This window comes from Chionomys nivalis, chromosome 13 (assembly GCF_950005125.1).
Source record: "Chionomys nivalis chromosome 13, mChiNiv1.1, whole genome shotgun sequence".
Classification (NCBI taxonomy): Eukaryota; Metazoa; Chordata; class Mammalia; order Rodentia; family Cricetidae; genus Chionomys; species Chionomys nivalis.
The window spans coordinates 54,193,562-54,220,722 of record NC_080098.1 but is presented as its reverse complement, the minus strand read 5'-3'; the positions used below and the strand labels follow the sequence as shown (position 1 = coordinate 54,220,722).

The 27,161-nt window shown below is 42.8% G+C and overlaps 1 protein-coding gene across 6 annotated transcripts in view; it reads right to left on the bottom strand.

Annotated features, from left to right (window-relative positions):
• Positions 1–27,161, bottom strand: part of Rreb1 (ras responsive element binding protein 1) — a 126,919-nt gene that overhangs the window by 42,194 nt on the left and 57,564 nt on the right. For 4 of the 6 annotated variants that reach the window (XM_057787422.1, XM_057787425.1, XM_057787427.1 and 1 more), the window contains exons 2-6: positions 23,507–23,608; positions 18,932–19,070; positions 17,746–17,958; positions 13,243–13,332; positions 11,812–11,975 (exon numbers count right to left, since the gene is read on the bottom strand). In XM_057787422.1, the coding sequence (XP_057643405.1) occupies positions 11,812–11,975; positions 13,243–13,332; positions 17,746–17,916 (425 nt within the window). In that variant the 5' untranslated portion in view covers positions 17,917–17,958; positions 18,932–19,070; positions 23,507–23,608. Of the gene's footprint in view, positions 1–11,811; positions 11,976–13,242; positions 13,333–16,605; positions 16,722–17,745; positions 17,959–18,931; positions 19,071–23,506; positions 23,609–27,161 lie in introns of those variants that run through there. The other 2 variants (XM_057787423.1, XM_057787426.1) reach the window with 2 other exon arrangements.

Here is a 27,161-nt window from a genome sequence, read left to right as displayed (position 1 = left end):
CAGGACCGTGAGACACATACTGAAACAATGGTGATGATCTATCGGGAACTCACCAAGGCCAGCTAGACTGGGTCTGAAAAAGCATGGGATAAAACCGGACTCGCTGAACATAGCGGACAATGAGGACTGCTGAGAAGTCAAGAACAATGGCACTGGGTTTTGATCCTACTGCACGTACTGGCTTTGTGGGAGCCTAGGCAGTTTGGATGCTCACCTTACTAGACCTAGAAGGAAGTGGGAGGTCCTTGAACTTCCCACAGGGCAGGGAACCCTGACTGCTCTTACGGCTGATGAGGGAGGGAGACTTGATTGGGGGAGGGGGGGAAATGGGAGGCGGTGGCGGGGAGGAGGCAGAAATCTTTAATAAATAATAATAAAAAAAAAAGACGCATCCTGGTATAAACACTTATCACTGATAAAAGGAACCGCAGTTTTGGCTCTCAAGAGGTAGTGTCCTTTGGGGACACAAAGAGAACCTTACATTCTTCTCTTTTTCCTTCTTCTTTAAAAGAGAAGTGGAAGCCGGGCAGTGGTGGCGCACGCCTCTAATCCCAGCACTTGGGAGGCAGAGGCAGGCGGATCTCTGTGAGTTCGAGACCAGCCTGGTCTACAAGAGCTAGTTCCAGGACAGGCTCCAAAACCACTGAGAAACCCTGTCTCGAAAAAAGCAAACAAACAAACAAACAAATAAATAAATAAGAGAGAAGTGGATGGCATCCTCTGGCTATCATCTGTCTCCTTAGAAACAGGGTTCTGCTGGGCGGTGGTGGCGCACGCCTTTAATCCCAGCACTTGGGAGGCAGAGGCAGGCGGATCTCTGTGAGTTCGAGACCAGCCTGGTCTACAAGAGCTAGTTCCAGGACAGGCTCCAAAACCACAGAGAAACCCTGTCTCAAAAAACAAAAAAAAAAACAAAACAAAAAAAAAACAAAACAAAAAAAAAAAGGGCTGGAGAGATGGCTCAGTGGTTAAGAGCATTGTCTGCTCTTCCAAAGGTCATGAGTTCAATTCCCAGCAACCACATGGTGGCTCACAACCATCTGTAATGAGGTCTGGTGCCCTCTTCTGGTCTGCAGACACATACACAAACAACAGAATATTGTATACATAATAAATAAATATTAAAAAAAACTAAAAAAAAAAAAAAAAGAAAAAAGAAACAGGGTTCTGTTAGTGGCTGCTATAGCTACCTCCCTCTTCCTCTCTTTGACTCACACCCAGTAGAAGGGGGTAGGCAGGCAGCCCAGGCCATCGCTCCAATCTTTAGACATCTTCCTAATGGCCAGGCCTCTAACTCCACATACCCCCTTTCTCCTTTGCCTGCACTTGTTTCCTAAAGCAATTTCTCAGTTACTACATTTTGTATAGATTATCTGTACATACATGTGTCTATAAAATACATGTTCAGTTGGGATCAGTGCTTATTGATCTAGCTATCAGGGAGGCTGAGGCCAGGAGTTTTACGGCCAGCCTAGGTGATAAACTGTTGTGGGATATTTGTTTACACTGCATAAAGATATGCCCATGTTAGCTGGGCAGTGGTGACGCGCACCTTTAATCACAGCACTCAGTAGGCAGAGGCAGATGGATCTCTGTGCATTGGGATCTCTGTGCACTTAAGGCCAGCCTGGTCTACAAAGCCAGGAGAACTAAACCCTGTTTTGAAAGACAAACAAACAAGCATCTGTTTTACCTCACCTGCCTAAGGCACCTGACCGGTTTAATAAAGAGCTGATGGGCCAATAGTTAGGCAGGAGAGACTAGGTGGGATTTCCAGGGAGAGTGAGGAACTCAGGGTTAGAATATTACATGGAAGGTCACAGAGGGAGCCAGACACATACAGAACAGAGGGAAGGTAAAGAGCCACGTGGCAGAAGGTAGACTAATAGAAGCAGGTTAATTTAAGTTATAAGAGCTAGTTGGGAACAATCCTAAACTAAAGGCCAAGCTTTCATAATTAATAATAAGTCTCTGTGTCATTATTTGGAGGTTGGCAGTATAGAGAAAAGTGACAATAAACCTTCCCTCAAAAAAAAAAAAAAAAAAACCCAAACATTACTTATTCTTGAAAAACAAAGACATGAGAGGTCACATGAGCTGACCTGTTTCTGACAGTCAAACAGAACTTTTGTGCACACAGAACTGAAATCACTCGCTGGCATCTCCGCTGTGTGAGTGCAGACAGACTGGAAGGAAGCATTTCCAGCTAACAGTCCCTAATTATTTCGCGGCAGTTTCTTCCCCAGGCTAACCTGCCTCATTTTCCTTAACTTTACCATTATAACCTGAAATCCAAAGTACACACCCACAGGCAGATTGTCCTGAAAATGACAGTCTTAGGTGATGGGGCCCCAAATGAAGTCACCACTCTCAAAGTGGCCTCCCTGGCTTTGAGCCATTACCTCTGTGGGAAATCATTGCCAGCTTCACCACAGAGAAAGCCTGTCTGCGGCACGGGCTAAAATAACAGTGTCAAACCAAGCCCAAGCCTATGCTTCATGGTAGAATGGAATGCTCAAGTCACCGAGAGCATGTCACTTTAGCCTGGCAGGAGGTTCTTCTTAGGTCTCTGAAAGATGGCAGAACCTTCCTTTTGTGGAGGAGGAAAAGACAACCACTTTCATAGTAAGCCAACAGTGAATCAATTTTGCCACTCCCCAACCCTTCCAGAAGGGGAACAAGAAACATTTAGGTTGGGCCCTTCAAGATGGTCACCTCATGCCCAATGGAGGGCAGTATCGTGGGTGGAGAGAAAAGAGCATGGTGATGAAGAGAAGTCTCCACTGCCAGGGACATCTTGTATCGTTTAGGAGTGAGAAGCAAATGGGAAAGGAGGAGGAATCTGGATCAGGGAAGATGACAATTGAGCATCATCACCTGCCCAGACCACTGGGGCTCGTTCTGCAGGCCGGCAGCACTTACAGCTGCCTTATATCTTAAACGGGACCGATGCAGGGCACAGATGGCCTCTGCTTTCCATCAAATACCGTGCTTTGAGGGAAGAATCGCACACGTTGTAATTAAGCAAGCTGAGGAGGAGAGGGCCTCAGAAGAGCAGCTTATAATCTTGGCCCACAGTTTTCTCACCTGTAGAGCTGGTGCAGCCCTCTGAGTGAGCTGGGTTACATAAGCACGGAACATAAGAACGACCTGCTGACACTCTCTGAGCCCATTATGAAACAGTCTGATCTGAGAAAACAAAATCTCCACTGAAGGCCAGTGAGCTCCTCATGGAGGATGCTAGAACCCCCAAAAAAGTAAAGAGCAGTTCACGGGTGCACACAGGCTCCAGGAGAGATGCTGATTCCGTGCCAGACACACGGCACAGGATTCTGTGCTTCTTGTTCATTTCCTCATCTAAGGGGGTAAAGGGTGTAGATGTTGCCTTTCTTAACAAATCAGAGAAACGTTGATGAGTGGGCACGTTTCAGTGTTTGCTAGCACCAGCTTGCACAGCCCAAACAGGTTGGACAGGTTGGATATTTAAACAAAGGTGGAAAAATGTGAGGTCTAAAGCCCAGGGAAGCGCTGCCCTAGAAATGCAGCCAGCACCCTTGCAGGCCTCCATCTGTGAGCGCATGGTGGAAAGCAGAATCCTCCTCCATGTTGCTAATTTCTTGTTATACACACCCACGGTTTGTGCCAAATCCTTGGAACACCAGGCCAATGCACAGCAGAAGAGACTACGATACACTTCTCACCCTACTCCCAGCACACTTACCCCTTGTCTGCTGTGACCTAGTTCTCGGCTCTCCTAACTACTGGGCTGTTCAAGTATGGGCAAGCATGGTGCTCTGGGTTTTGATGCCATCCACTCGTTTCACCTAGTATGACTAAGCTTTTGGAATATTTCAGCAAAATAGGTCAAAAACATCACACTGCCTGAATTCAAGATAAAACTTTGGTACTTACTTCAGCTCCAAAAGAAGATGAATAGATAAACATTCCTACTGCTACAACATAAGAAAGGTTGTTAAAAATATTAGCATCCAGCCAGCCAAATGATAAAGGATTATGAACCAGATCATGAATTTGAGAAGTGGCTCTGAGGCGAAGGCTTGACTGCTGTTTAACACACCCTGTGAGCGGACAGTTTTATGAGCTCTTTCCCTCCCTTCAACCTAACTGAACTCCAACTGGTCATTCAGAAAGAAAGAAGCACCAGTCACAAGTACACTTTTAAATTATTCACTCAAAAATAAAAGTGTAGTGACACTTTAAAAGTATATTAGAGAAGGAAAATCCAAAGTGAAAGAAAAAAATGTAATTTCCAAACAGCTACTCAAGAGATTCAGTCAACATCAGCTAACTTTCCACTTTGATGTCTTCTCATGCATTTTATCTTATTTGAATAATAAAATTAAGCGAGGTCACTTTCGCCTACTCTTTCTCAGAGAATAATAGTGTTCTACTGCTTGCAGATTTCTCAAATGCAAAGTAAAAGCACTGAAAAGAGCCACAGAATATCATCTAATAGCTCAGTACAAGTCCACACCCCACTCTAAATATGAAAATATCACAGAACAAGCAGAAAAGATAACAATGAGGATTTGCACAATTTAAAAATGGAGACAGGCATCTGGCCCACAGCTTCTCTGCAAAACACTGTCACCAGACTTGGGTTCTTAGAATGCATTGTGTTGCTCCATTTTTAAAGGGCACAGAGCCTATTTTTATTCTGTTTGTAAATCTGTGTGCAGATCTGGCCTGCAACAGAATGTTGGGCTAAATATCTTAAGAAAAGGGGCATTGGGACAAGTTGTCAAGCATTAACACAAACTGTAGGCCTAGCTCTGAATCCTAGGACAGACCCTGGGAGACTCCTCTGGCCCATGGAGAGCCCTTTCCTAGAAAGTCAGAATGGGAAAATTGATGAGATCAAAGGCTGCAAAAACAGTCCAGGAAATGTCACCTATATCAAAGCACCCGGGTCCCAAATCTGGCTACTGAGATGACAGCAAAGGCTAAAAATGTTTAAAGATGATCAAACAAGAGCTATAAAAATAATCAAGTAAGAAAGCTACTTACTGGAAGTTTAATAATGTAATTAGAGAAAAATTGGTAACTTAAGAATTCTGTGATGAACAGATTTACAATGTTCATGCTCATTGTCCAGAAGAAACACCAGGCCACTGAATCACTTGCACACTCAAGAGGATGCAAAGGGTATTAAGGGGAGTGAGCAGGGGCTAATACATATAAAGGTTTTGGTTACCCTCCCCCCAATTAAAAGTTTCAGTCCTTAAAGAATGTCCTCTAAACTGTATCAGAGTTGTGTTTAATATAAAATATTAGATATGTTGATAATACTTAATACTATCACCGTAAAACTACCACTCATTAAATACTCAATGTGTGTGTGTGTGATGTGTGTGCATTTACATATATTCAGTGCTGTTAATCTTCTGTTGTGTATATACAATTAAAACCCCACATACATGATGTTTTTGGTAATCTCAGTTATAGCGTTGCATGCAAGATAACAGGAAATTTATGTATGATCTTTCATCTGGTGTTTTTTTTTTTTTTTTTGGTTTGTTTGTTTTGTTTTGTTTTTGAGACAATAGTCTCACTCTGTATCCCAGGCTGCTGTGCAGCTCTGAGATCATTCCAACTTAGCCTCTGGTGCTGAGATTAGAAGCACAATGTCCCTGTGCCCACCTACGACGTACAGTCTTCTAGGCTGAATTAAAATTAAGATTTCCAATTGTTTCTGAAGCAGTTTTCCTTTAGCTTGTCTTTCTTCTTTTCTTTAGAACTATCTCAAGCCCAGATGCCTATAGTTCCAGATACTTGAGGGGATAAGGGCAGGAGGATAACTAGAGCAAAGATGTTTGGGAGCAGGCCTGGGTGGCACACAGCAAGACTCTAAATCAAATAAACAGGAACAGTCATGGGATAATAGGATTGCCCCACAGGTTTTTCTCCTGGAACTAATTTCCTATTGATGCCTTTTCCCCACAGAGGAACATAGTGGCAGAGTGAACATTTTTTGAGGGGACTGGTTGAACCTTTGCATTGTCACCTCCTCACGTGAGAAGCAGCGAGTATCAGGATTCATTCATTACTCAGAATCCTCGGAAACTCAATACGACTATAAGAGAATTTCACAGAGCTCTTCCTCTTGGTGGGGACAGAAGGCAAAGAAATGACTAGTCCCTTGGAGACACTGCCGCACCTCTGCTGCTTGTCTTGTTTTGTGCTGACCACCTGTTCCAGACTGCCGAGTTTAGCTGTGCATGCCAACAGCAGGCTTAGCTCAAGCGTTGCAGAATAGCATGCTAACTCCGGAGTCTCTGTGGTCTCATTGATCATGGAGTAGGTCACATTTTTGTGCAGCTAAAACTTTCTTCAAGTATAACAGGAAAACATAAGCCTCTATTCCTGAAGACGACATGCTATCCAGTAGCATCCTCAGGGTCGGGCAATGAAGTCCATGGGAAAGCACTTGGTCATGCTGCCGCCTTTCTTTTCCTTTTCCTTCCTTCCTTTCCCTTCCCTTCCCCTTCCTTCCTTCCTTCCTTCTGCTTTTCAAGACAGGGTTTCTTTGTGAAGCTATGGAGCCTGTCTTGGAGCTTGCTTTGTTGACCAGGCTGGCCTCAAACTCAGAGATCCGTCTGCCTCTGCCCCCAGACTATAGGGATTAAAGGTGTGCACCACCACCGCCCAGCTCTTTTTACCTTTCTGTGACAGTCAAAATGAGAACACATCGCTGCTCTTCACATAGTGAAGGAAAAAGGCTGTCATGAGAATACCCGCCAAGGTCTTCAGCATGTTTTTAAGACTAATAAACATCTACAACTCTATAGTTTAAAGTCTGGGAAATGAGCAAAGTGGAACTGAGTTTCCTAATTTGCAAAAACAATTATGGTCTGCAGGGATTTGTTTTATTTATTTATTTATTTTTTCTTGAAGAATACTCATTTCAAACAAGGTCTGTTCCATTTTCTCTTTCGTCATGGCTCCACAACTTAATGCTTTCTGGAACAACTTTTGCAAACTGAAGAGCTTGATGCTTTTTCCTATATTAATCTCACCTGGAGGGTGTGTTCCGGCTTAGTTTCTTAAATTTGCTTTGGAAGGCACACACTGTTTAATACAAAATTTCAACACGAGAACAACTGGTAAAAGAGTTTGGGAAAGTTAGTGGTTGGACCACAGTGATGTTTCTGTGAATTATTTTCTGTGCTGATGGAACTCTATTATTCTGCTCACAAACTAAGCTACAGTTTTTAGATAAGGAGTTTTTAGGGGGCTGGGGAGAAGGTTCAGTTGATAATGTGTCGGCTAGACAAGACTCAGGACCTGAGTTTGGATCCCCAACATCCTCAGAAAAAGCCAAGTGCTGCAGCACACACCTGTAGTACCAGTGCTGGGGAGGCAGAGGCAGGCAGATCTCTGAAGCTCACTGGCTGGCTAAACGGCCTAGGTGAATTGGTGAACTCCAGGTTCAATGAGATGAAGATGCCTGACAACCACTAGCCTCCACTTGCTCATGTAAAAACATATTAAAAAATGGAAATAAGCAGCGTGTCCCCGCACCCCACACATACATTTTCAAACTTCAAAAACACGAGAACTGCAGGACAGGAACCACATATGATAATACATTCTTTTTATTATTATTATTATTATTAATTTACTTTTTTTTTTAAAAAAAAGTCTCTTACCTAAACTTTCTCAAAATTTCTTGGTGTTATTTATCTTTAGTTTTAAGAGAGCGCATTATGTTGGGTGTCCTAGAATGTACATGTAGTATTAGAACTGGGAGGCTGAGCAGGATGGTTGTATAGAGCCCTGGGAAACGTACTTCAGTGAATGAGTGAGTGAGTGAGCGAGTGTACACACACATTCATACACAGAACAAAATATCATGTAAATGTACTTGTGTAATTAAGGTTTAAGAAGTATAAGCTTAGCCGGGTGGTGGTGGCTCACGCCTTTAATCCCAGCACTTTGGAGGCAGAGGCAGGTGGATCTCTGTGAGTTCGAGACCAGCCTGGTCTACAGAGCTAGTTCCAGGACAGGTTCCAAAACCACAGAGAAACCCTGTCTCGAAAAACCAACAAAAAAAAAAAAAAAAAAAAAAAAAAGAAGAAGAAGAAGAAGAAGTATAAGCTTTCTGGGTGCTATAAAGCAACTGTCAGTGAAGAAGAAGAAGTATAAGCTTTCTGGGTTCTATAAAGCAACTGTCAGTGTGACTGCCCATAACAGATTTGTGTGCTATCTCTGGAATGGAGACTAGACTTATCTCATAAGACAACCCAGTGGAAGATCAGAGTTCATTTGCAAGAACGGTGTACACATGGAGGCACATCACACAGACAGCCTTCAGAGCAGAAAGTGAAGCAAGGGTCCTCAGAGACATTGTATCCTGCCTTCTCATGCAATTAAGTCCTCAAAGAAATGGAAATCTACATTTAAAAAGTTTGCTAAGTATATGAAATGAGTTATATTTGAGATTAAAAGAAACAGAAATATAGAAAACCATTCAAGGGAGAGACAGATCATATGCCCACTAGGTCAAGGGAGACTGCTTATGGCCAGTCAGAAATATAGGTGTCAGTACGGTGGCACATACTGATAGCATATAACTTGGGAGCCTGAATCAGGTGAATGAATGAGGCAAGCTTTGATGACATAGCCAGATCAGATCCTGACTTAAAGCAAATAAAAGGCAACAACAAAAACACTAAACAACCTCCCAAAACCCCCAAAACAAAACAAAAAAGCCAAAAAAAAAAAACAAAGCAAAACAAAAACAAAAAACAAAACCAAGATGGAATTGGGATACTCAGATGGGGTCTCACAGGTGCCAGGGAAGTCACTGTGCAGGTCTTCTGGCTATCCAGCTCAGTGTTAAAATCTGGAAAAGCCACAAAAGAGCTCCTGGATGCTACTCAACCCTGGTGGGTACCAAAAGACCTCGGGAAGCAACAGCAGGGAAGTGGGGAAAGGACCAACTTCTCAGGTTTCACTACTATTTAAATTCCTACACACATCCCAGGGAAGTTTTGGCTCCTAATTAATGCAGCACAGGTATACAGTTAGCAGAGATCACAGAAGTCTCAGATTCTGGAATGGATCCATCAAGGCAAATAAATCTAACTCACTCTGACACATTTTTGTAAATGAATTCACATTTTTATAATTTTTTTTTTTTTTTGGGTTTTTCGAGACAGGGTTTCTCTGTGGTTTTGGAGCCTGTCCTGGAACTAGCTCTTCTAGACCAGGCTGGTCTCGAACTCACAGAGATCCGCCTGCCTCTGCCTCCCGAGTGCTGGGATTAAAGGCGTGCGCCACCACCGCCCAGCTATAATTTTTTTTCAAAGTCCAACTTTGCTAACAAATGAAGGTGATAATGACTTTCTGATTGATTAGCAAGATATCACATGTTCTTTTAACCCACCCCTTATAAACTTTGACAGAAAAGATGAAATAAACATAGTATGATGAACTCAAATCAGTAATGGGGAGAAATCTGGGAGACACATCTGTAGTCCATAGGACAGAACAAAATAGACAAAAACAAGAACAAAAAAAAACAAACACAGATGCAGACAAAATTTATTAACAAAATCTAATATTCTTTCACTATGAAAAAAAAAATCCAAACTTGGACTAGAGATGAACTTCCTTCAGATGTTAAATTTCACTAAGATAACCCACAACACAAATCACAGTTAATAGGGAGGGGCTGAATGTTTTCTTCCTAAAATGAATAAAAAGACAAAAATGTCTACATGCTTTACTTCCATCTAGTGCTATACTAAAGTCTGGTGCACTCCAAGAGATAAGGCAGGAAATGAATGACATCCAGGAAGGAAAAAAGAACAAAGCCATCTCTATTGCAAATGCCATGATCTTGGGAGCAGAAAATCATAAGGAATCTACTAAATAATTCTCAGGAACAAAGAAAGAAGCCTAGAGAGATCACAGGAAACAAGATCAGTGCAGAAACTTCTGTTATTTATATACCAGCATTGAACAGAAAACAATCGCTACTCAATACCACAGTAAGGAATAAAAGAGGAATACATTTAACAAAGAATAAAATCAATAATCTGAGAATCCTGAGACATTGCTGAAAAAAATCCAGATAGCAAATGAGCGGGAAAGCAGCCTATGCCACTGGACGGAAAGACACAAGATGTTAAGAGTGCAACAATGAAGCCGGGATGTAGTTCAGTGGTGGATTGCTTCCCTAGGCCCAGGGTTCAATCCTGGTTCTGAAGAAAACAAACAAACAAACAAACAAACAAACAAACAAACAACCAAAAGATGGCAATACACCAAAATTGATTAAGAGACTGAACGTATCCCTACAATAACTGTAGCTACCCTTTCTGAAGAACTGGCCTCAGTTCCTAAATTCCATATAGGGATGAGGTACAGCTCAGTAACAAGCTACTTGACAAGCATATCAGGGTCCCTTGTACTCCTCAAAACAAGAAAACAACCAAAACTTATTATCCAGATAGAAATGCAAACGAGTCAGATTAATCAGAACAAGTTTGAACCAGGCATGACTTTAACAGTGGGCTCAGAAGGCAACTTAAAAAATTTGTTTTTGGGAAAGGAGTTTGGTTGAAAGACTTGAACTCCCTTATTGCAGACTCATTATACTGTGATAATGGCCTTAGGCTAGGTACATAGACCAACAGAACAGACAGGGGAGCAGATCCTTACATTTATGAATTTTTTGACAAGAGTGGCTATAAATTATTGAAGAATTACGTAGATACCACATAATAACAGATAAAATGAGTGCTTACCATGTGCCTGAAACTATTTGCTAAACTGATACCTTCTAATCCTCATCCTAATTCAATTAAGTAGACTGGATTCAATGCCCACCATCAAACAATTTAAAACTGATGCCCAAAGAGATAAAGAACAGAAAATTACAAACACCCAAAGAGATTTGCATTCTGGTGTGTCACTGACTCCATGAGAATTTGATATATTTTGAGTCTCTTCTCATAACTCCATTCCAATAATGTTAGTATTTTAAAAGAGCCAGGCAGTGGTGGCACACGCCTTTAATCCCAGCACTCAGGAGCAGCCCTCCCGAGGCAGAGGCAAGTGGATATCTGAGTTTGAGGTCTACCTGGTCTACAGAGTGATTTCCAGGACAGCCAAGGCTACAATGAGAAACCCTGTCTCAAAAAACCAAAAGAGGGAGCATTTAGAAGCTGTTTCTGCTCTAACTGACTGGAACATATGATACCACTCTGTAAACTATATTTCCAGTGCTTCACCTCTCAGCATTTTTAATATATCCACCTCTATTTTCTCTCATCCCTGAATGAGTATCATTCCAGAAAGTCATTTCCTGGTATTTATCGGATAGTCCCCACTCCCCCGCCCCATTTTGCCATCTTTCTGAAGCCTCAGAACCAGGCCACTTAACTATTCAAAGGCTCCAAAGTATTTTATTTTCTCATAAAGGAAAGCCTTTATGAGATCTGGTAGGCACATAAAGATATTGTTTACAGTAAAAGGTTGCATACATGACGTTTAAAAGGGCGCTTTGTATATAATAAGCTACCCACCTCTGGCTCTCTTAAAAGAAAAACTCCAAGTGGCAAGGGTAAATGACACTGTTCCACGCCAAAGAACCCAAGGGAAAGGTCTAACCTAGCCAATACCTCTGATACTGTGAGATACTTTGAACAGGCAATTAAAATGATCTCAGATTTTTCTCTATGGGGAACAGGGAATTCAAAACAAAACTCTGACGTTTTTAGGCAAGTCTACTAATGGCTCACTGGTGTGGTCAGCTACCCAAGCAAGGGACACCTCACCTACCTGTGCATGTTGCCATTGGTGGTGAAAGACTGACCACACACAGTGCACTTGTAAGGCCTTTCGCCCGAGTGCACCAGCATGTGACGATCCAGGGAGCTGGCAGAGCTCAGTGACTTCCCGCAGATGCTGCATGAGTGGTCAGCTCCTCCAGTGTCCGTGTTGTGCTGCAGAAAGCAATCAGAGCAATGATCACTTGAGAAGACGGCACTAGAAATACAGATCTGGGCTCTATAAAACCAGTCAAGTCTCTCAACTCTTCCCCTGTTTCTTTTGAAGTGTCTTCGAAGGAGCCGAAGGCATTAGGGACATGGGCATATAATTATTTTGTTAGATTATCTTCCACTCCCATGTTCTAGTTTTGAAAATTAGTTCCAGTGCAAAACTGAGACAGTCTTTGCAGGTCTATGGGTTAAATAAACACATATATTAATTCCTCTGGGTGGAAGGAATCTTAACTATACAGCCAATATGCGTAATAAACAGGATCTTCACACTGAGAGACCACAAACCTTGTTCCAGTTTGACGACTTAGGTTGGTTAGAGAACAGAAACCTTTATGAGGTGGTTTGGGGTTCTTAAATATGGTAAAAAACATTTCTATCCAAATCCATGTTTCTTTAATTACTCGGCGCCATTACTATTTAGCAGCCTTTTATGATTTTCCACCATCATTTCGAAATTTACTGTTCTCTCTTCACCAGAAGTCTGTCATGAGCCAGCATTGGCGTGAGGGGAATAAGGATACATCCCCTTGTAAAGGATAAATTTCCCATTGTAAAGGGGAAAAGATCCCACGTCTAGGAAATCCTCGGTTGCAGGAAGCACGCTTATGTCATGTAAAGAGCAGCAACGGGGACAATGATACACATTTGTGTTCCAGCACTCAGGATGAAGCTGAGGCAGGAGGACTAGAGGCTTCAGTCAGCTTAATTACATAGCATGACCCTGGTAAGAAATACTAATGGAGGAAAAAGGCAGGTGTGGTGAGACATGCCTATAATCCCAGCACCAAGGCTGAAGTTGCTAATAGTTCTAGGATAACCAAGGCTACAGTCTGAGTTCAAAGCAGCATAGACTAGGACTACATGTGAAGACCCCCATGTCAGTTCTCCTTTCTCTGCACACATCTACAGGACCAGAAAGAGTGTGAAGGTGGTGGGGGGGGACTAACAACTATAATCTTTTATCATAAGAGATTTAGTTCATACCATACACACAATAAGAAACACGGTGTCAACATATGTAATCAGTTAACTGTATGTTTTTGAAAAACATTCTTAGTCTGTCATATAGAAACATGACTATGCAAAAAATTGTTTCATAAAGACCCCAAGATTGCTAAAACACTAAATTTTAGACATAGCTTACATTTACTTGACAATTCAATTAGTGAGAATAATTTAAAACAAAAATACAAAAGCAGTGGCGAACCTGACGGATGTGCATGGTCAGCTGGTGCTGGGTAGAGCAAACCTTTTCACACAGGGGACAGCTGTAGGAAGATTTCTCCTCTTTCGTCTCCTAAAGAGATCAGAACGAAGCATGGATTTCCAACCACAGTAAACTGGCACCTTCTGTTTTGTAATAAGCCCATGTCTAAGCAGCTGCAATCATTAGATTGGAGTCTGTCCAGGTATTTGTGCAGGTCGCTCGCCCATCTGTCCTCAGTTTCCTTGCTTAAAAATGACAAAACTAACACTGGCCTCGCTGTGCTAAGATTAAATTAGTGGACAAAGAGCAGGCAGGGCCACAGTGCTCAGCACAGAGGCTCTCACTGTTTATTAGTGGTCCATCACACATCACTTCACTGACCCCAGTGACTGAAAAACACCATGTCACCCACAGCTGAGTAAAGGACAGGGTGTATTTCTCCCAACTCATACCCAAGCTCCAGGTACTATTTTCTTTGGTTATTTGTTTGTTTGTTACTGACTCATGTAGCCCAAATTGGTCTCTAAGTCCTTAAACAGCCTAGGCTTCCTTTAACTCTTGATTCTCTTGCCTCCACCTTGCCTGTGCTGAGATGACCAGGTCTCAAGGCCCCTCTGGAACTTAAGAGAGGTTAAGAAGTCTTTATCAGAAAACTGCATCCTACCCGTGGAAGGATTTCTCAGTGCCCCACCAATAATACTCAATGGGAATAACAAGGCTCTGCCCAGAAAGCTAGCATCTTCTTGGCAGTGTCATAAGTAAAGAACAAGGAGAGTTCTGACCCTGTCCACACTAGTCAGCAGGATAACCCAAACCGAAGACTTCCACAAGAAGTGACAAAAACTTAGCTTACTGTTTGGTTAGGTGGCTCATTTTATTTTCCCTCAAAACATATAGGATAAGCTTCCTTCAAGCAACAGTCTCATCTTTCTAAGAAAAAGGCTAACTTCTTTCACTGACCCTTTGTTATAAGTTCTTCCTTCTACATCATTCATGGGAAATCACAGGGAAAGCCCAGTATGACCTTCCTACCCACACAGAGCTCAGGCATCATGGTTCCCTGTCTATGTTCCTAAAACTAACTCTACTCACGCCTGGGCAGCTCTCAGGAATTAGAATGTGCAAATGTTGCCATCACTGGGCTTCCATAAACAGCAGGGTCATCTGGAAGCTCTGGGTAATATAAACTTCTAGACTCTCAACACACTGACTGGCCCAGGGCTGGGGGGAACACTGGAGATCTATTTGTCTCACAATCTCCCCAAAAGACACTGATGCACTTGCTCAATCAGGAGATCATGAGCATGTCCATGGAGAAATCACAGACCCTGAGCTCACACTATGGCAAGCCCAGCCACAAGAACTCATTTGTGCTAAATGAGGTGAGAGGCAAGAGAAGAAGAGTGGCGGGATGCCCTGGTCAACCTCCACATCCTATTCTGGTCTGGGACAGCTTTGAGTAGATTTTTTTCATTTGCACTCATTTGAATGAGTTTCTGCTTTTTTACTGTTAACACCAATTATTGAGCACATACTGATTTGTGAATTTATAGCAACATCAGGTTTGGGGTTTTTCTTTCCACAATCACTAAGAGATAGCTACTTATTATCTGGAAAAGGAAACTTTAGAGTACAGAAGGACAAGAAACTTGCTCCAAACAAGGAATTTGAAATCGACACCAGCTTAACACTCAGACTAGCTGCTCGATGGCCCATTACCCTAAGTAACGATACTATATAAAGTCTGACCCCACCACACAGAAAAGCAACATCCTTCTGGTTGTTGATTGATGAGAGGCGATGAAAATAAAAGTATTTTAAAGACTGTGAAAACAAACGGCACCACAAACCAGATGGGTGAAATGAACGCATGATGATGTCTTGTTTGTGGCTACCTTCTCTCTTATTCTAACTTTTTTTCTAACCGGTGGAAGCAGGTGGGAGAACTAGGCCAGCCAAGCCTAGTTCACTTTCAAATCCTAAGTTGAAGATCCCAGAGACGAATAGACAAATAAGTAAATAAATTTAAAAAATCTGGTTTTACCCAGTTATCCATACACTTCTTGTTCTCTCAGAGGCTTAAGAAGAAGATGCCCCACAGCCAGGTCAAAACTTTTCCTAAAGTCAAACTCTGAGGTTTGTCAAGCCATCAGACTGAAAAAACTATGTAGACGTTTTACACTGTAAAGTGCAAACTTGTGTATTAAATTACTAAATGTACATTTTAACAAGTCTAAACCCAGGCAGGCACAGTGGCTCATCCCTTTAGTCCCGCAGATGACTTAGGCGGGGGAACTGTTCAAGCCCACAAGCTCATGTCAGTCTTGTTCAGCGCAACACAGTGGGACCTTGTCTCAAAAAAACCTGGGCCTCCAAGTGGCCAATCACTCGAGGAGACATATTTTAATAAAACCATCTGTGGTCACCTTGAAGTAGACACCAGGCACATTGTGTGGAGGTACACGGAGCTGACTGATATTGACTCTAGGGTTGATAATTAACCTCTGTCAAGCCTAAAGCTGGTAACGCTGCTGTGCAGGCCATAATACACGTTCACAAAACCCGGGGTGTCTGTGGAATCAGATGTACTGACTTAAAGTTGAAGAGAATAGTGAAAGAGCATTGTGATGGTGGAAAAGGCCCATTAAAGATGTCTGAGCCCAGTTATACTCACGCTGGTGAAAGAAACACACTTCCTGAGCTGGGAGATAAAATTAGCAGCTAATGTGATAACTAACCAGCCCATAATGAAACAATCTGGCACCCTTGTCAGCATCCGGCTGGGGCTAATCTCTCCTGGAATGCTATGGTCACATGGATGCAAGCTTTCCCAAGGCACCCTCCTTCCTCTCTCCCTGTGAAGTTGTCAGGTAAAGGCACTTCCTCACTCCCTGAGCTGTCTACCAATTATGTTTCATTTTCTGAAATCGGGTGCTGTATTTAGTAGGTTACCTCTGGCCTGAGCCTCCCTTCCAAAAACTAAGCCAGCGTATCATCACATCCCTGAAAGAGAAAGGAAGCAGATGACAAATGACCCAGCTACACAGCACATTTGACTTCCTCACTCCCAAGAAACAAACCTCAGTATCCAGAGATGGAAGGAATGGTGGGTGTCTTCAGAGACCCTAACTGTCTGAGTGACTGGACTTTGGGCAGCTGTGCTGCGCTATGCTATTTAAGGAAAGGCTCTTCCCTGTCTTCCATTCACTTTTGGTAGAGTAGATGCTTAATCACCTTTGAATGTTTGACACCTGGTACAGTGGCTAGGCAGAAATAAGAAGCTGGATCTACTATTATATGAGCTGATAGACAGAGAGACTGATGGAGAGATGGACAGACAGCCATATGTGAGTGGAAATAAACCTTTTCTTCCCAGGACTAGTGCTCCATCTGTACTCAGGCTGAGCATTTTTCTCAGGCACCCACAGGAAGAGAGGCACACGAAGGCAAGGGAAAAGAGAGAAAGAGAGAGCGTTAACAGTGCTCCAAAACCTAATGCATCCCTGAGCGCTGCTGAATCCTCAGGCTGTAGGTGAGGAATGCAGGCATGCACACTTACACACTTCAGGGAACCTGGGGCTGCTATCACATCCTAGAGGGCACATTGTACTAAAAACATGAGAATCTGTCAAAAATCCATCATGGGTGTGCTTGGCTGTATAAGAAGCCATTAGTTCACAGAAGCTCCAACGAGTTCTCTTGTCCATCCTCGCTCCCAGATAAGCTGAGAAGAATGCCTTGTCCCCATAAAGCTTTGAGTGTGACTACATTATATCACAAGAAACACTACATGGTTTCAGAGACAGACTGAGAATTATCTGCCCTCTGCCTCCTTATTTACCTTGTTGTAAATGTTGCTATCAGGACAGCAACAACTCTTTGTTCGTTAACTGAAAAGACCCTGATGTTAATAGAGGAGACGGGCTTTTCTAACAGCGTTCCTCCCGATTTCTGTTCATGCAGCAGCTACTCTTTCCAACCGCTCCCGACCCTGTGACCACTGAAAGCTCAAGAGGATTAAACAGATTGAACTCGGGACCTTGCACAGCTATGAACGGAGCACAACCCTTTTCCATCCGATGGATTCTCTGAAGCCATAATTGTAGGTCTCTAAAACTAGAGAGCTGAACTCTGAGCAAACAGGAATGTATTTACCACCTAATCTGAAGATACTTGGGAAAAAGAAGAAAAAAAAAATGAAGGCACTACTAATTAATCAGCTGTGAGAAAAGAAAAGCAACACCATGCAGAGGCAGTCCAGTTCACTCCTTTAACACAAGCTTCTTTATGTTTAAAGGGATAACGGGGCTTTCCCTGAGAGATGCCATGACAGAAATTTCCTCCATGCAAGGACATAAGTCATGAAAAATCTATTCCTGAAAAATGATGGAGGCCTTTGGCTATATCTTCAATTAAGAATCTGTCCAGGGTTTCCTCTTAGGCAGCCTGGGAATTCTCCCCTAAAAGCCTCGGGCTGCTACCACCCAACCCACAGACCCTTACCTGGTTCCTTCTGCCAATCCGATTTGGTCCTGGAGGCTTCATGGGGGACTTGATGCCCTGGGGGCTCCCACCATTCTCAGTGACATTTGCTACGCTCATTACTGCTGACATCATGGTGTTGATGGAAGACAGGTCTGAGCCTTCTAAACCAATGGGTGAATTTGACGTCATCGGGCCGGGGTTTTATACCACTAAGAAATCTCTGCTGTAGAACTGAAACACAGATACGACTGAAGTTCTCATGTGAGTTTAGGCTTGTCACAGTCATGTGCTGATCATAGCAAGGGCGATAGAGATAGACCCCCAATACCCTTTGCCTGGTTCAACCCCTACCCAGAATAGAGCTCAAAATGATTTTTGTTTGTTTTTTGAGACAAGAGCTTGCTACGTAGCCTGGGCTGTCCAAACTCACCCTGTAGCCAAGATGACTCAGAACTCCCTGATCCTCCTGCTTCAGGCTCTCAAGTACTGAGATTACAGGTATGAGATACCACACCCAGTTCCAAAATAGTTAGAGCTTTCTTCTACAGATGCAACTTGTTTCCTTTCTAAGTGTAGGCCACCAATAGAATTCAAGCTATCTGCAGCTTTACGTTTTCTTTTTTCTTCTTTTTATTTTTAAATCTCATGTGTTTTGTGTGGTGTGTTTTGTGTTTGCATTAAAGTGGCTACATGTGTACAAATTCATGGTTTCCCAGATAGCTGTCTGCTTTATGTACCGAGGAAGTATCTCCTGCAGAACCCAGAACTTGTGATTTAGCCAGTCTATCCCACCTTCCAAGAATCCTATCTCTGCCTCCTAAGTACTGGGATTATGAGGCTGGGGCTGGGCTTTTAATGTGGGTGTTGGGGATTCAGGCTTTAGTTCGCACACTAACAGGGCAAGCAGTTCATCCAGTGAGCCATCTTCCTAGCCCGTGATTTTCCTAGACTTTGTGAGCAGAGTTTGACAAGAGGAAACAGAGCTGTGTTTGGCTAACACATTCCACTCTGTACTTGAAATGTTCTAGACTTAAGAACTAGTTTATAGGACACTTCAGGTTTCCTCTAACTTCATGGCTATATGGCTTCATGGATTTAAAGGTGTGTGTATATATGAATTCTAGAAGCCAACCCTGCAAGAATTATAACCAAATTTAAAACTAAGGTTAAAAATCCTGTTTCTTAAAAAATGTAAATAACATACAATTCAGAAGATGGAGAGAAATGCTGCCACTCTAGATACCTCCATTTTCTGTCACAAAGGACACTTCCTGGTTGCAGTTGTCATCCACCCAAGTCGGAAACGATTCTGTTCTTTTCTTCTCTTGTGTCACCCCTTTACACTGGAAGAGAAACGGGACACTGAGTCAGTTAATTCATCAAGGAAAATGACTTAGTACTGGAGTAAATGGTACATGCTTATGACCCCAGACACAAAAAGCAGAGGTATGAGATTCTGAACTTGGTGCTAGCCTGGGCTACATAAGAGACTCCATCTCAAAAAAAGAAAAGAAAGGGCTGGAGAGATGGCTCAGTGGTTAAGAGCATTGCCTGCTCTTCCAAAGGTCCTGAGTTCAATTCCCGGCAACCACATGGTGGCTCACAACCATCTGTAATGAGGTCTGGTGCCCTCTTCTGGCCTGCAGACATACACACAGACAGAATATTGTATGCATAATAAATAAATATTTAAAAAAAAAAAGAAAAGAAATAGATTCAGTGTTTTTGCTTAGTGATAAAAATGTGGAAGCATTGATTAGCTGTGACCTCACATCACCATACTCGCAAAGGAGAGACAATTCTGTGTCAGTCTTTTCTATCTTTCTTCCCCTGCCCCCCAAGACAAGGTTTCTCAGTACAGCCCTGGCTGTCCTAGAACTCGCTCTGTAGACCAGGCTGGCCTCAAACTCAGAGATTTGTCTGTCTCTGCCTCCTGAGCGCTGAGATTAAACTTGAGACACCACATCTAGTCTAAATCATTTTTTTTCTTATAAAACTGTATGATGTGGGTTTTCAACCTAATGTCCCCTACTGAGCTGCCTCCTATACTCTCAAAGGCCAAGGAATTTTTTCCAGTATTTTACTTTCTCACCTATTTCACTCCAAATTTTCTTTTATATTGTACCCCATTTCTTCACAGATTTCCACATGATCCACATCATTTCCTAAGAGCTCAGAGTGTAGACAATACTAGGTCACAGCCAGAAGACACCTGGGTAATAGGAAATGAATGACCAAAAGGAAATTCATAGTCCAAACCACATCAGAACTGACTTCATTCCTGAACTATAAGAACATAGGTGATATGTTCTTCTCATTTTTATCTGGCAAAATATTCTACATCTAGTGGTTCTCAACTTTCTTCATGCTTCCTCAACTTTTTAACACAGTTCCTCACGTTGCAGTGACTCATAAGCATAAAATTATCTCGTTGCTACTCATAACTATAATTTTGCTACTGTTCTGAATCATAATGTAAATATCTGATGTGACCTCGGTGAAAGGGTCATCTGACCTCACAAGGGGGTGGGACCCACAGGCTGAGTATCACTATTCCCTGTTAGTCGTAACTGCTGGTATCCCAATGAAGCAGGAACCTAAGATCAAGGCCGTCACCTCAGTTTCCAAGCAGATGCTTGGGAAAAAACTGTAAGTTTGTGATTCCCTCCTTCAACTTTAAGGGGATTTAACAGTGGGTCCCAACCACAACAGCACTTACAGCCGCAGAGCAGGAGAGGCCTGGGGATGGAATTTTGTGAAGTTTCTACCGGCTAAGTAGTATCAAGCTAAAACTTATGCCCGAAAGATAAAATAAGGGAGACACTCAGTAGTAGGAAACATTTTAGGCCTATATAGGACTTTGGATTCAATCACCAGAACCTCCCCTCAAAAGACAAAATGTGTGAGGAACAAGTGTTGCCTCAAACATTTGCATTAGAAACTTAATTCTCAAATTCATAGGCTAATGAATGGTCTTTGGAGGCGGGGCCTTTTAGAAGGTTACTGAGATCTACTGAGGAGGAGCAGCAGGAGGAGTGAGCAGACCTACTCTGCCTCACCAAGGAAAGAGACAAACCTCAAACCTGAACTGCTGCCTTTTCATGAAGTTTCCCTCACGCTAACAGAACAGACCACTTAAAGTTATTAAAAATTCACAGTGCTTGGGTGGTTTTTTCTTTCTTTAGGGAACATAAAGACAGAAGAGTGAACACACATACTTCTTTTTAAAGAGATTGCTAACAAATGTCACCAGTTCCTGCTGTAATTAATCAGCAAGTATGAATGCGCATTTGGTTCATAAATGAAGTCACCTCTCTCTTCTAAGTATTCTCCTCTGTATTTTTGTTTGTTTTTGCTTTTTGAGACATGGCTTTTTGTAGCTTTGGGGCCTGTCCCAGAACTAGCTCTTGTAGACTAGGTTGGCCTCGAACACGCAAAGATCCACCTGACTCTGCCTCCCTTGTTCTGTGATTAATGGCGTGTGCCACCACTGCCCGGCTCCTCTGTATTTTTAATGTACAGAAAGTTTAAGATCGTTGACTAGAAATCGTCAATACATTTCTATTATTTCAGTAAAGAGAAAATGAATCTATCTACCAATTATTTCCAAGTTTAGATGATGATCTTTGGTTTTCCACCTCTCTCTCTTAGATAGAGTCTATCTATACAGCCCATCCTTTTGTTTATATTTAGACAATTTAAATCTATATAGTCCTGGTTGTCCTAAAACTCTTTATGTAGACCAGGCTAGCCCCTAACTCACAGAGATTCACAATGACTTGAACTGAGTGCTAGGATTAATTTATCTGTCTTTCAAAGAAATTATGTAAACCCTGGATTACATTTGTATTTCTGTTAAACCTACCATGTGAAAATATACAGGAGTAGAGCCTGGTGTGAGGTCTTTCTCACTTTACTGTTCTTTTGTGATGATGTTTCCTACTACCACCTGAGAAATCCTAGGGTTGATGAGAACAATAGCAGCAGCAACTATAAGCAGCAGGTAAGGTGGAGAGCAAGCTTATGTTTCAGTGCTAGGATTGAAGGTGTGCACCGCCATGCCCAGTCCTGCGTTAGGGTTGTGATCTATCTACCATGCCCAGCCCCATATTAGGATTGTGTTCCACCATGCCTAGCTCAGTAGGAACTGACAAAATATATTCACTGGACAGAGGCAAACTGCCAACAATCCCTGTCCCACAGGCATAGAATCAAAGATGGATTCTTTCAACCTATCTAAGGATTTAAATACAGTCTGTCCACCCTGTAAGAATGCCTATAGCTAGCTACCTAGCACATTTTCCTAGCTGGAAAGAAGAAAAGTCTTGCAAAGCTGTTTCCCAGTGTCTTGGCAGGAAGACATAGGCTACAGTTATTTCCTCCTTGGGGATAAAGCATAACAGGTGGTACTAAGAACCCCTCTGTTTACTTCCTTTACGTGCATTTGAAATGTTAAGTAAACAGCAGTATGTTTTTAAAAGGAACCTCTCATTTCTGATGAGAATGCAGTTAGCAAAAGGGAAGGAGTCTGAATCCACCTTGAGAGGGTATTTCAGAAGCACCAATAAGCTTTCCTCACGCCAGTTTATTCTTGATTGAGTCTTTTTCCTTTGGGATCATGAAACAGTGCAAAAGGAAAAGACTGGTATAAAACACGTCACTAATTGCTCTGCCTTAGGGGTAAAAAAACAACATCCATCTTTACATTATGGAATAGGTACAGGATAATTTAACCAGAAAAGTTGGCTAATTCTAGTTGATCCTGTGTAACCACCCAGCAATACTGGAAACATTTAAACCTGCTGATACTTATGTCTAGAAAGACAAGTTTTCCCTTTGATTCCCTCACCCAGTCTAGTCCCCACTGGTGTAATGATTCCCCCCCATCCCCTGCCGATACCCCAATGCCTTGCAGAGGATGCTAATGCCCACTCTTTAACACAGGCTCCAGGTCAGAGAGAAGCCTGTGCTTACAGCTGAGAGGCTGAAATCCCCCGGCATGTGGGGTTGAGCTGTCAGAAAGGATCCTCCTATCTGCTGACCTAAAAGATGGTTTTAAGATCCATTTACAGTGTCTTTGGTTGCTTGCTTGCTTGTTTTTTTTTTTTAACCTAATAGTTACAGACCTAGAGGATTTTCATTCTCTTTCCACACAATTTCTTCTCCCATGTGCTACATCCGAGATCATTTAAGACTTAAAACAAAAATAAAAAGGATAAATCTGCCAAGATGACTCTATGCTTGCTGCCAAGCTTGACAACCAGAGTTCAATCCCCAAAACCCATATTACAAAAGGAGTGAAGTGATACTTGTAGGTAGTCCTCTGACCCCACCCTCCAACGTACACACTTTAAATCTTTAAGGTAAAAATCATTGGCCCATTCTAATACAAAAACCTCCAACTGGAATCAGAAGATAGGACCCCAGATGAAGTTCCCAAACCACAGAAGTGACTGACCAACAGGCGTCATCATGGATCTGAGAAAGAAGGAGTGTCTGAAGTTTTTCTTCCTGTGATGCAAACCGATTCCTCATCCCACACCAGAGATTCAACTGGTCAAGAAGAAGCAGCAAGTTGCAGTTACAATTTTAATCTTATTTTACCCTACACTTTGGGAAGGAGAGCATGGGTGGGGTACAGGGGTGGGGAGCTAGGATGAGACAGGACAGATGGATTTGGGAAAGAAACAGGACAACTCGAGGCGAGGCTAGGAGAGAGAGAGAGCACAGAAGATCGGTCTTTATTGTGACTCAAGGAGGCCTATAAATAGTAACTGACCTGTTTCCTTCTTTCTGCTGAGGAGCTGACACGGACTGGGCCCAAATGTGGGCAGGGTCACACCTCAAAGCCGCCCCTTCTAGAGCACAGAGTTGGAACAACCTGAAAAAAATACAAGAGGGCAACATTAGAAGGGTTTAAAAGAAGGAATAATTCTGACTCTGTATCATTTCCTCTACTCGATGTCACGATGATGGGGACAATTAAAATCCCCTATCTCCAACTGCAAGCAAACTGTTAGCTGATTCTATCAGAATCCCCTCAAGTGCTGCTGAAAATGAGTGCGTTTTCAACAGCCAGAACCCCCATTACCTCTACCAAAGTACATCCTACATTCCAGCAAGTCTGAGGACAACGACACGGGAGAATGCTCAGACTGCTGGCTCTAGGTGGAGCTTTGAGCATCCCAGTGGCATGGTAATAGTCTTGGATAGGAGTACAGCTCAATGACAGAGTACCTGCTTAGCATGTGTGAGATCCTGGGTTTCATCCCAGCACCACAAAGAAAGACAAAAAAGGCTGAATAGGTACAGTTGATCCTCCAACACGGATGAAAAAGAGAGAGAGAGAAACAGCACTTGGTAGTAATGGAAACAGGAGAGGAAAGAGCCGAAGAAAACAAAAAATATCAAACTTACAGTGCCTTAAAGCAGAGATGACTGCAAGTATGCAAATGTGGGGGCGTTGCTTAACATATTTCAAACAGGACCAAATGCATGCCCTTCTCTTTCTACAGAAATACAGAAAACACCTCTATACATTGCCTTCAGGAATAGGAGAAAGTCTGCTCTGGGGTTCCACAGGCCCCGAAAACACTAAACTGACTGTTGTGCCTGCTTAACGATGGCTACAACACATCCAAAGCTACAATTCACTCGCCTCTTGCTCTCAACACAGCATCGCTCAGCTGAAGCAGAGTGCAAACTTAAGCAGAATAAAAACTAGGGTATAGCTCAGTGGGCCAGCACCTGCTTAGCATGCACAGGCGCTCTAGGTTCCCGCACCACAAAGTGGGGGAAAAAAATCCCATAATTATCAAGAATGCCAAGATGCAGTTGTTTGGCACATTTTCTCACTTCATCCTCTTTCAGGGCATCTGGAAACAAGCCGCACAAGTGTGTCATATAGCTCTCATCTCTATACAGCTATCACCTCCCATCTTACTTGGAGCCCTCCACAGATAGCTCCCAAGCACCCTGGGCAGGACTGGTCTGTGTGGATGAGAACACTCCATCACCCTTGGCTGTCACAAGCAGTTCCTGGAGTTTTTGACACCATGATTCCCCCAGAAGATTTTCTGTTTACATTTCAGTGGCTCCATCAGCCATATTTTTTTATGCTATTCTCTTTCAAATGTTCTCAGACAACTCAGGGACAGCTCTGAATGAGCCACGGAGAAGCTCAAGCCTAAAAATATTTGATTAAATCCCAGTACTTCCCTAGGTAAAGAAAATTACAAATCCTTCCACAGAAATACTCATACACTTGTTTTATTATTATGATAATGAAGACTCCTATCCAGGGCTAGAAGGGGAAGGATCTTTGTTTATTGTTTTGTGACTCATCTTAAAGAAAAGAAGTTGGAGTACATAGCTCAGTGGTAAAGCATTGGCCCAGCATCATCTCTTCCTTCTGTGCCATTGTCACAGAGAGACAGAGACAGAGAGAAAAAAAGCAATTTTTCCCTGACTGTATTCATTTTTAAAGTGATAATAGGTTGTGGCTGTAACTCCCATGTAGAGTATTTGTCTAGTGCAGACACGATGAGGCTCAAGGTTCAATGCTCACCACTGAAAAGGTTAAAAGCATACACACACATTTTTTTTTTAAAAAAAATGTAATGACAGATATAGTATAATAGCCAAGAGTCTAGAAAGGATAAACTGTCAAGGTCTTCCAACAAGTGAACAAAGTCTGGAATTACATGTTTACAGAATTGAAAAATAATATTAAAATGTAGATCCACTTCCATTTCCCATTAGACACTTAAAAAAAGCAGGCCAGCCCAAGTGGCTTCCCCATAAACACAAAGAACCAAGGGATGGATCCACTCAAACCAAGGGTGAAACTGAGACTAGATTCTCAAAACTGTATCCTCTGACCTTGGAAGTAAATGATTTGGATGCTGAGAATGCCGAACAATTCAGCTGAATAACAAGAGCCACCTCCCTGTTTGTTTTGAGTTCCACTAGGTCTAAGGGAGTCATAAAGCTTGAGGGTGGAAAAATACAAGGCAGTTTTTAAAAGGAACTTCTAGATACCCCTTACCTCCATCATTAAAAAAAAAATGGGGGGCGGTTATGGCTAGTAATGTCTGAGAAGAAAAAAGGACTGACTGGCTACATACAGCATTTGAGGGCGGGTCTAGGATGCAGACTATCTGGATTTTGCTTCCCAGAAGGCTTGTGCAATTCAAAGAGGCAGGATATCTTAGAAGAGGCAGAAGCCTCTGGGAGGAGGAGTGGTGGAGGAAGCCAGCCCTACCTCCCACCCCCCAGATAAGGGACAATGCTAAGCAAAGCCAGAAAGAGAAGATTAAGGAACCTGTCTTCAGGTCCAGGGAGATAGCAACAGAGAGATCAAAGATAAAAAAGCAAGGATGGTTTAGAAGTAAAGGGTGGCATCCCATCTTCTGAAGATGAAATCTAAAATCTGTCCTCAGGCTCTCAGGAAATATGGAGTAAGTTGAGATGCCTAGGATGACAGCAAGGGGCCTTGGCCTTTCTAATACTTGGCTGAAATGGCTGTAGCCTGAGTCCCTATGATGTCCACAAATAGGTCTAGCATAAATACACGTGGGATAGTTTGTGAGGGATGTATGATGAGAGCCGACCTGTCCAGTTCGGGCCAATCCAGAACAAGATACAAAGCATAAGATACAAGAGTAGAAATTCAGATATGAAAATGATTGAAGCACTTGACAAAACTACAGAAAACATCTAAAGGGTGGGCTGAGCTGGGGACAGAACCTAACCTGACTAGCTATACCATCAAGTCTAAGCCTGCCCAGCCCCAAGCACCAATGCAAACCAAAACTAACCAGGATGGCCCTGAAGGTTGACAGAGTTGGGGCGGTGGCTCTCTGAATTCCAGGACATTGATGTGTTTCTAGGCTTGGAGCAAGGCTATGCCTTGGATAGGTCGGCCCAGGCTTGAGTAAAATGAAGGCTAAAGTTAACAGTACCCAACCCCTGATCAACTGAGCACAGCGAGGTGCTGCAGTCAACTCTGCAGTGCTTCCTCCTGAGTGAAGATGGGTTGCTAAGAGATGGAGACTGTACCAAGTTTAAGAGACAAGCGTGAAAGTAACGGGTGAGATATCCTCTCTACTTCCTTCCTGACGCCTACAGGAAGGCTCACTCTTTAACCAGTCACTCGGAAGCTTTAGCCCAAGTCACCCACCAGTACCACGGCTACCACTCCTAAATGTGCATGGCACCTCCTTGATTCTTGGGCTCTACCTCAAACTCACACCTCTGGGGGAAGGCCCAGCAGTCTGTCCTCATACTTCTCCAGGGGACTCTATTTAACCCTTGAACTAGTTCGTAAAGGTCAACAACAAGGTCAAAACCCCCAGGAATTTAAATCAACAACCTTTCTGAGAGCCACTGGTCTATCAAAGTCCTGAACAAACACCAAAGCACTGAAGCAGAAA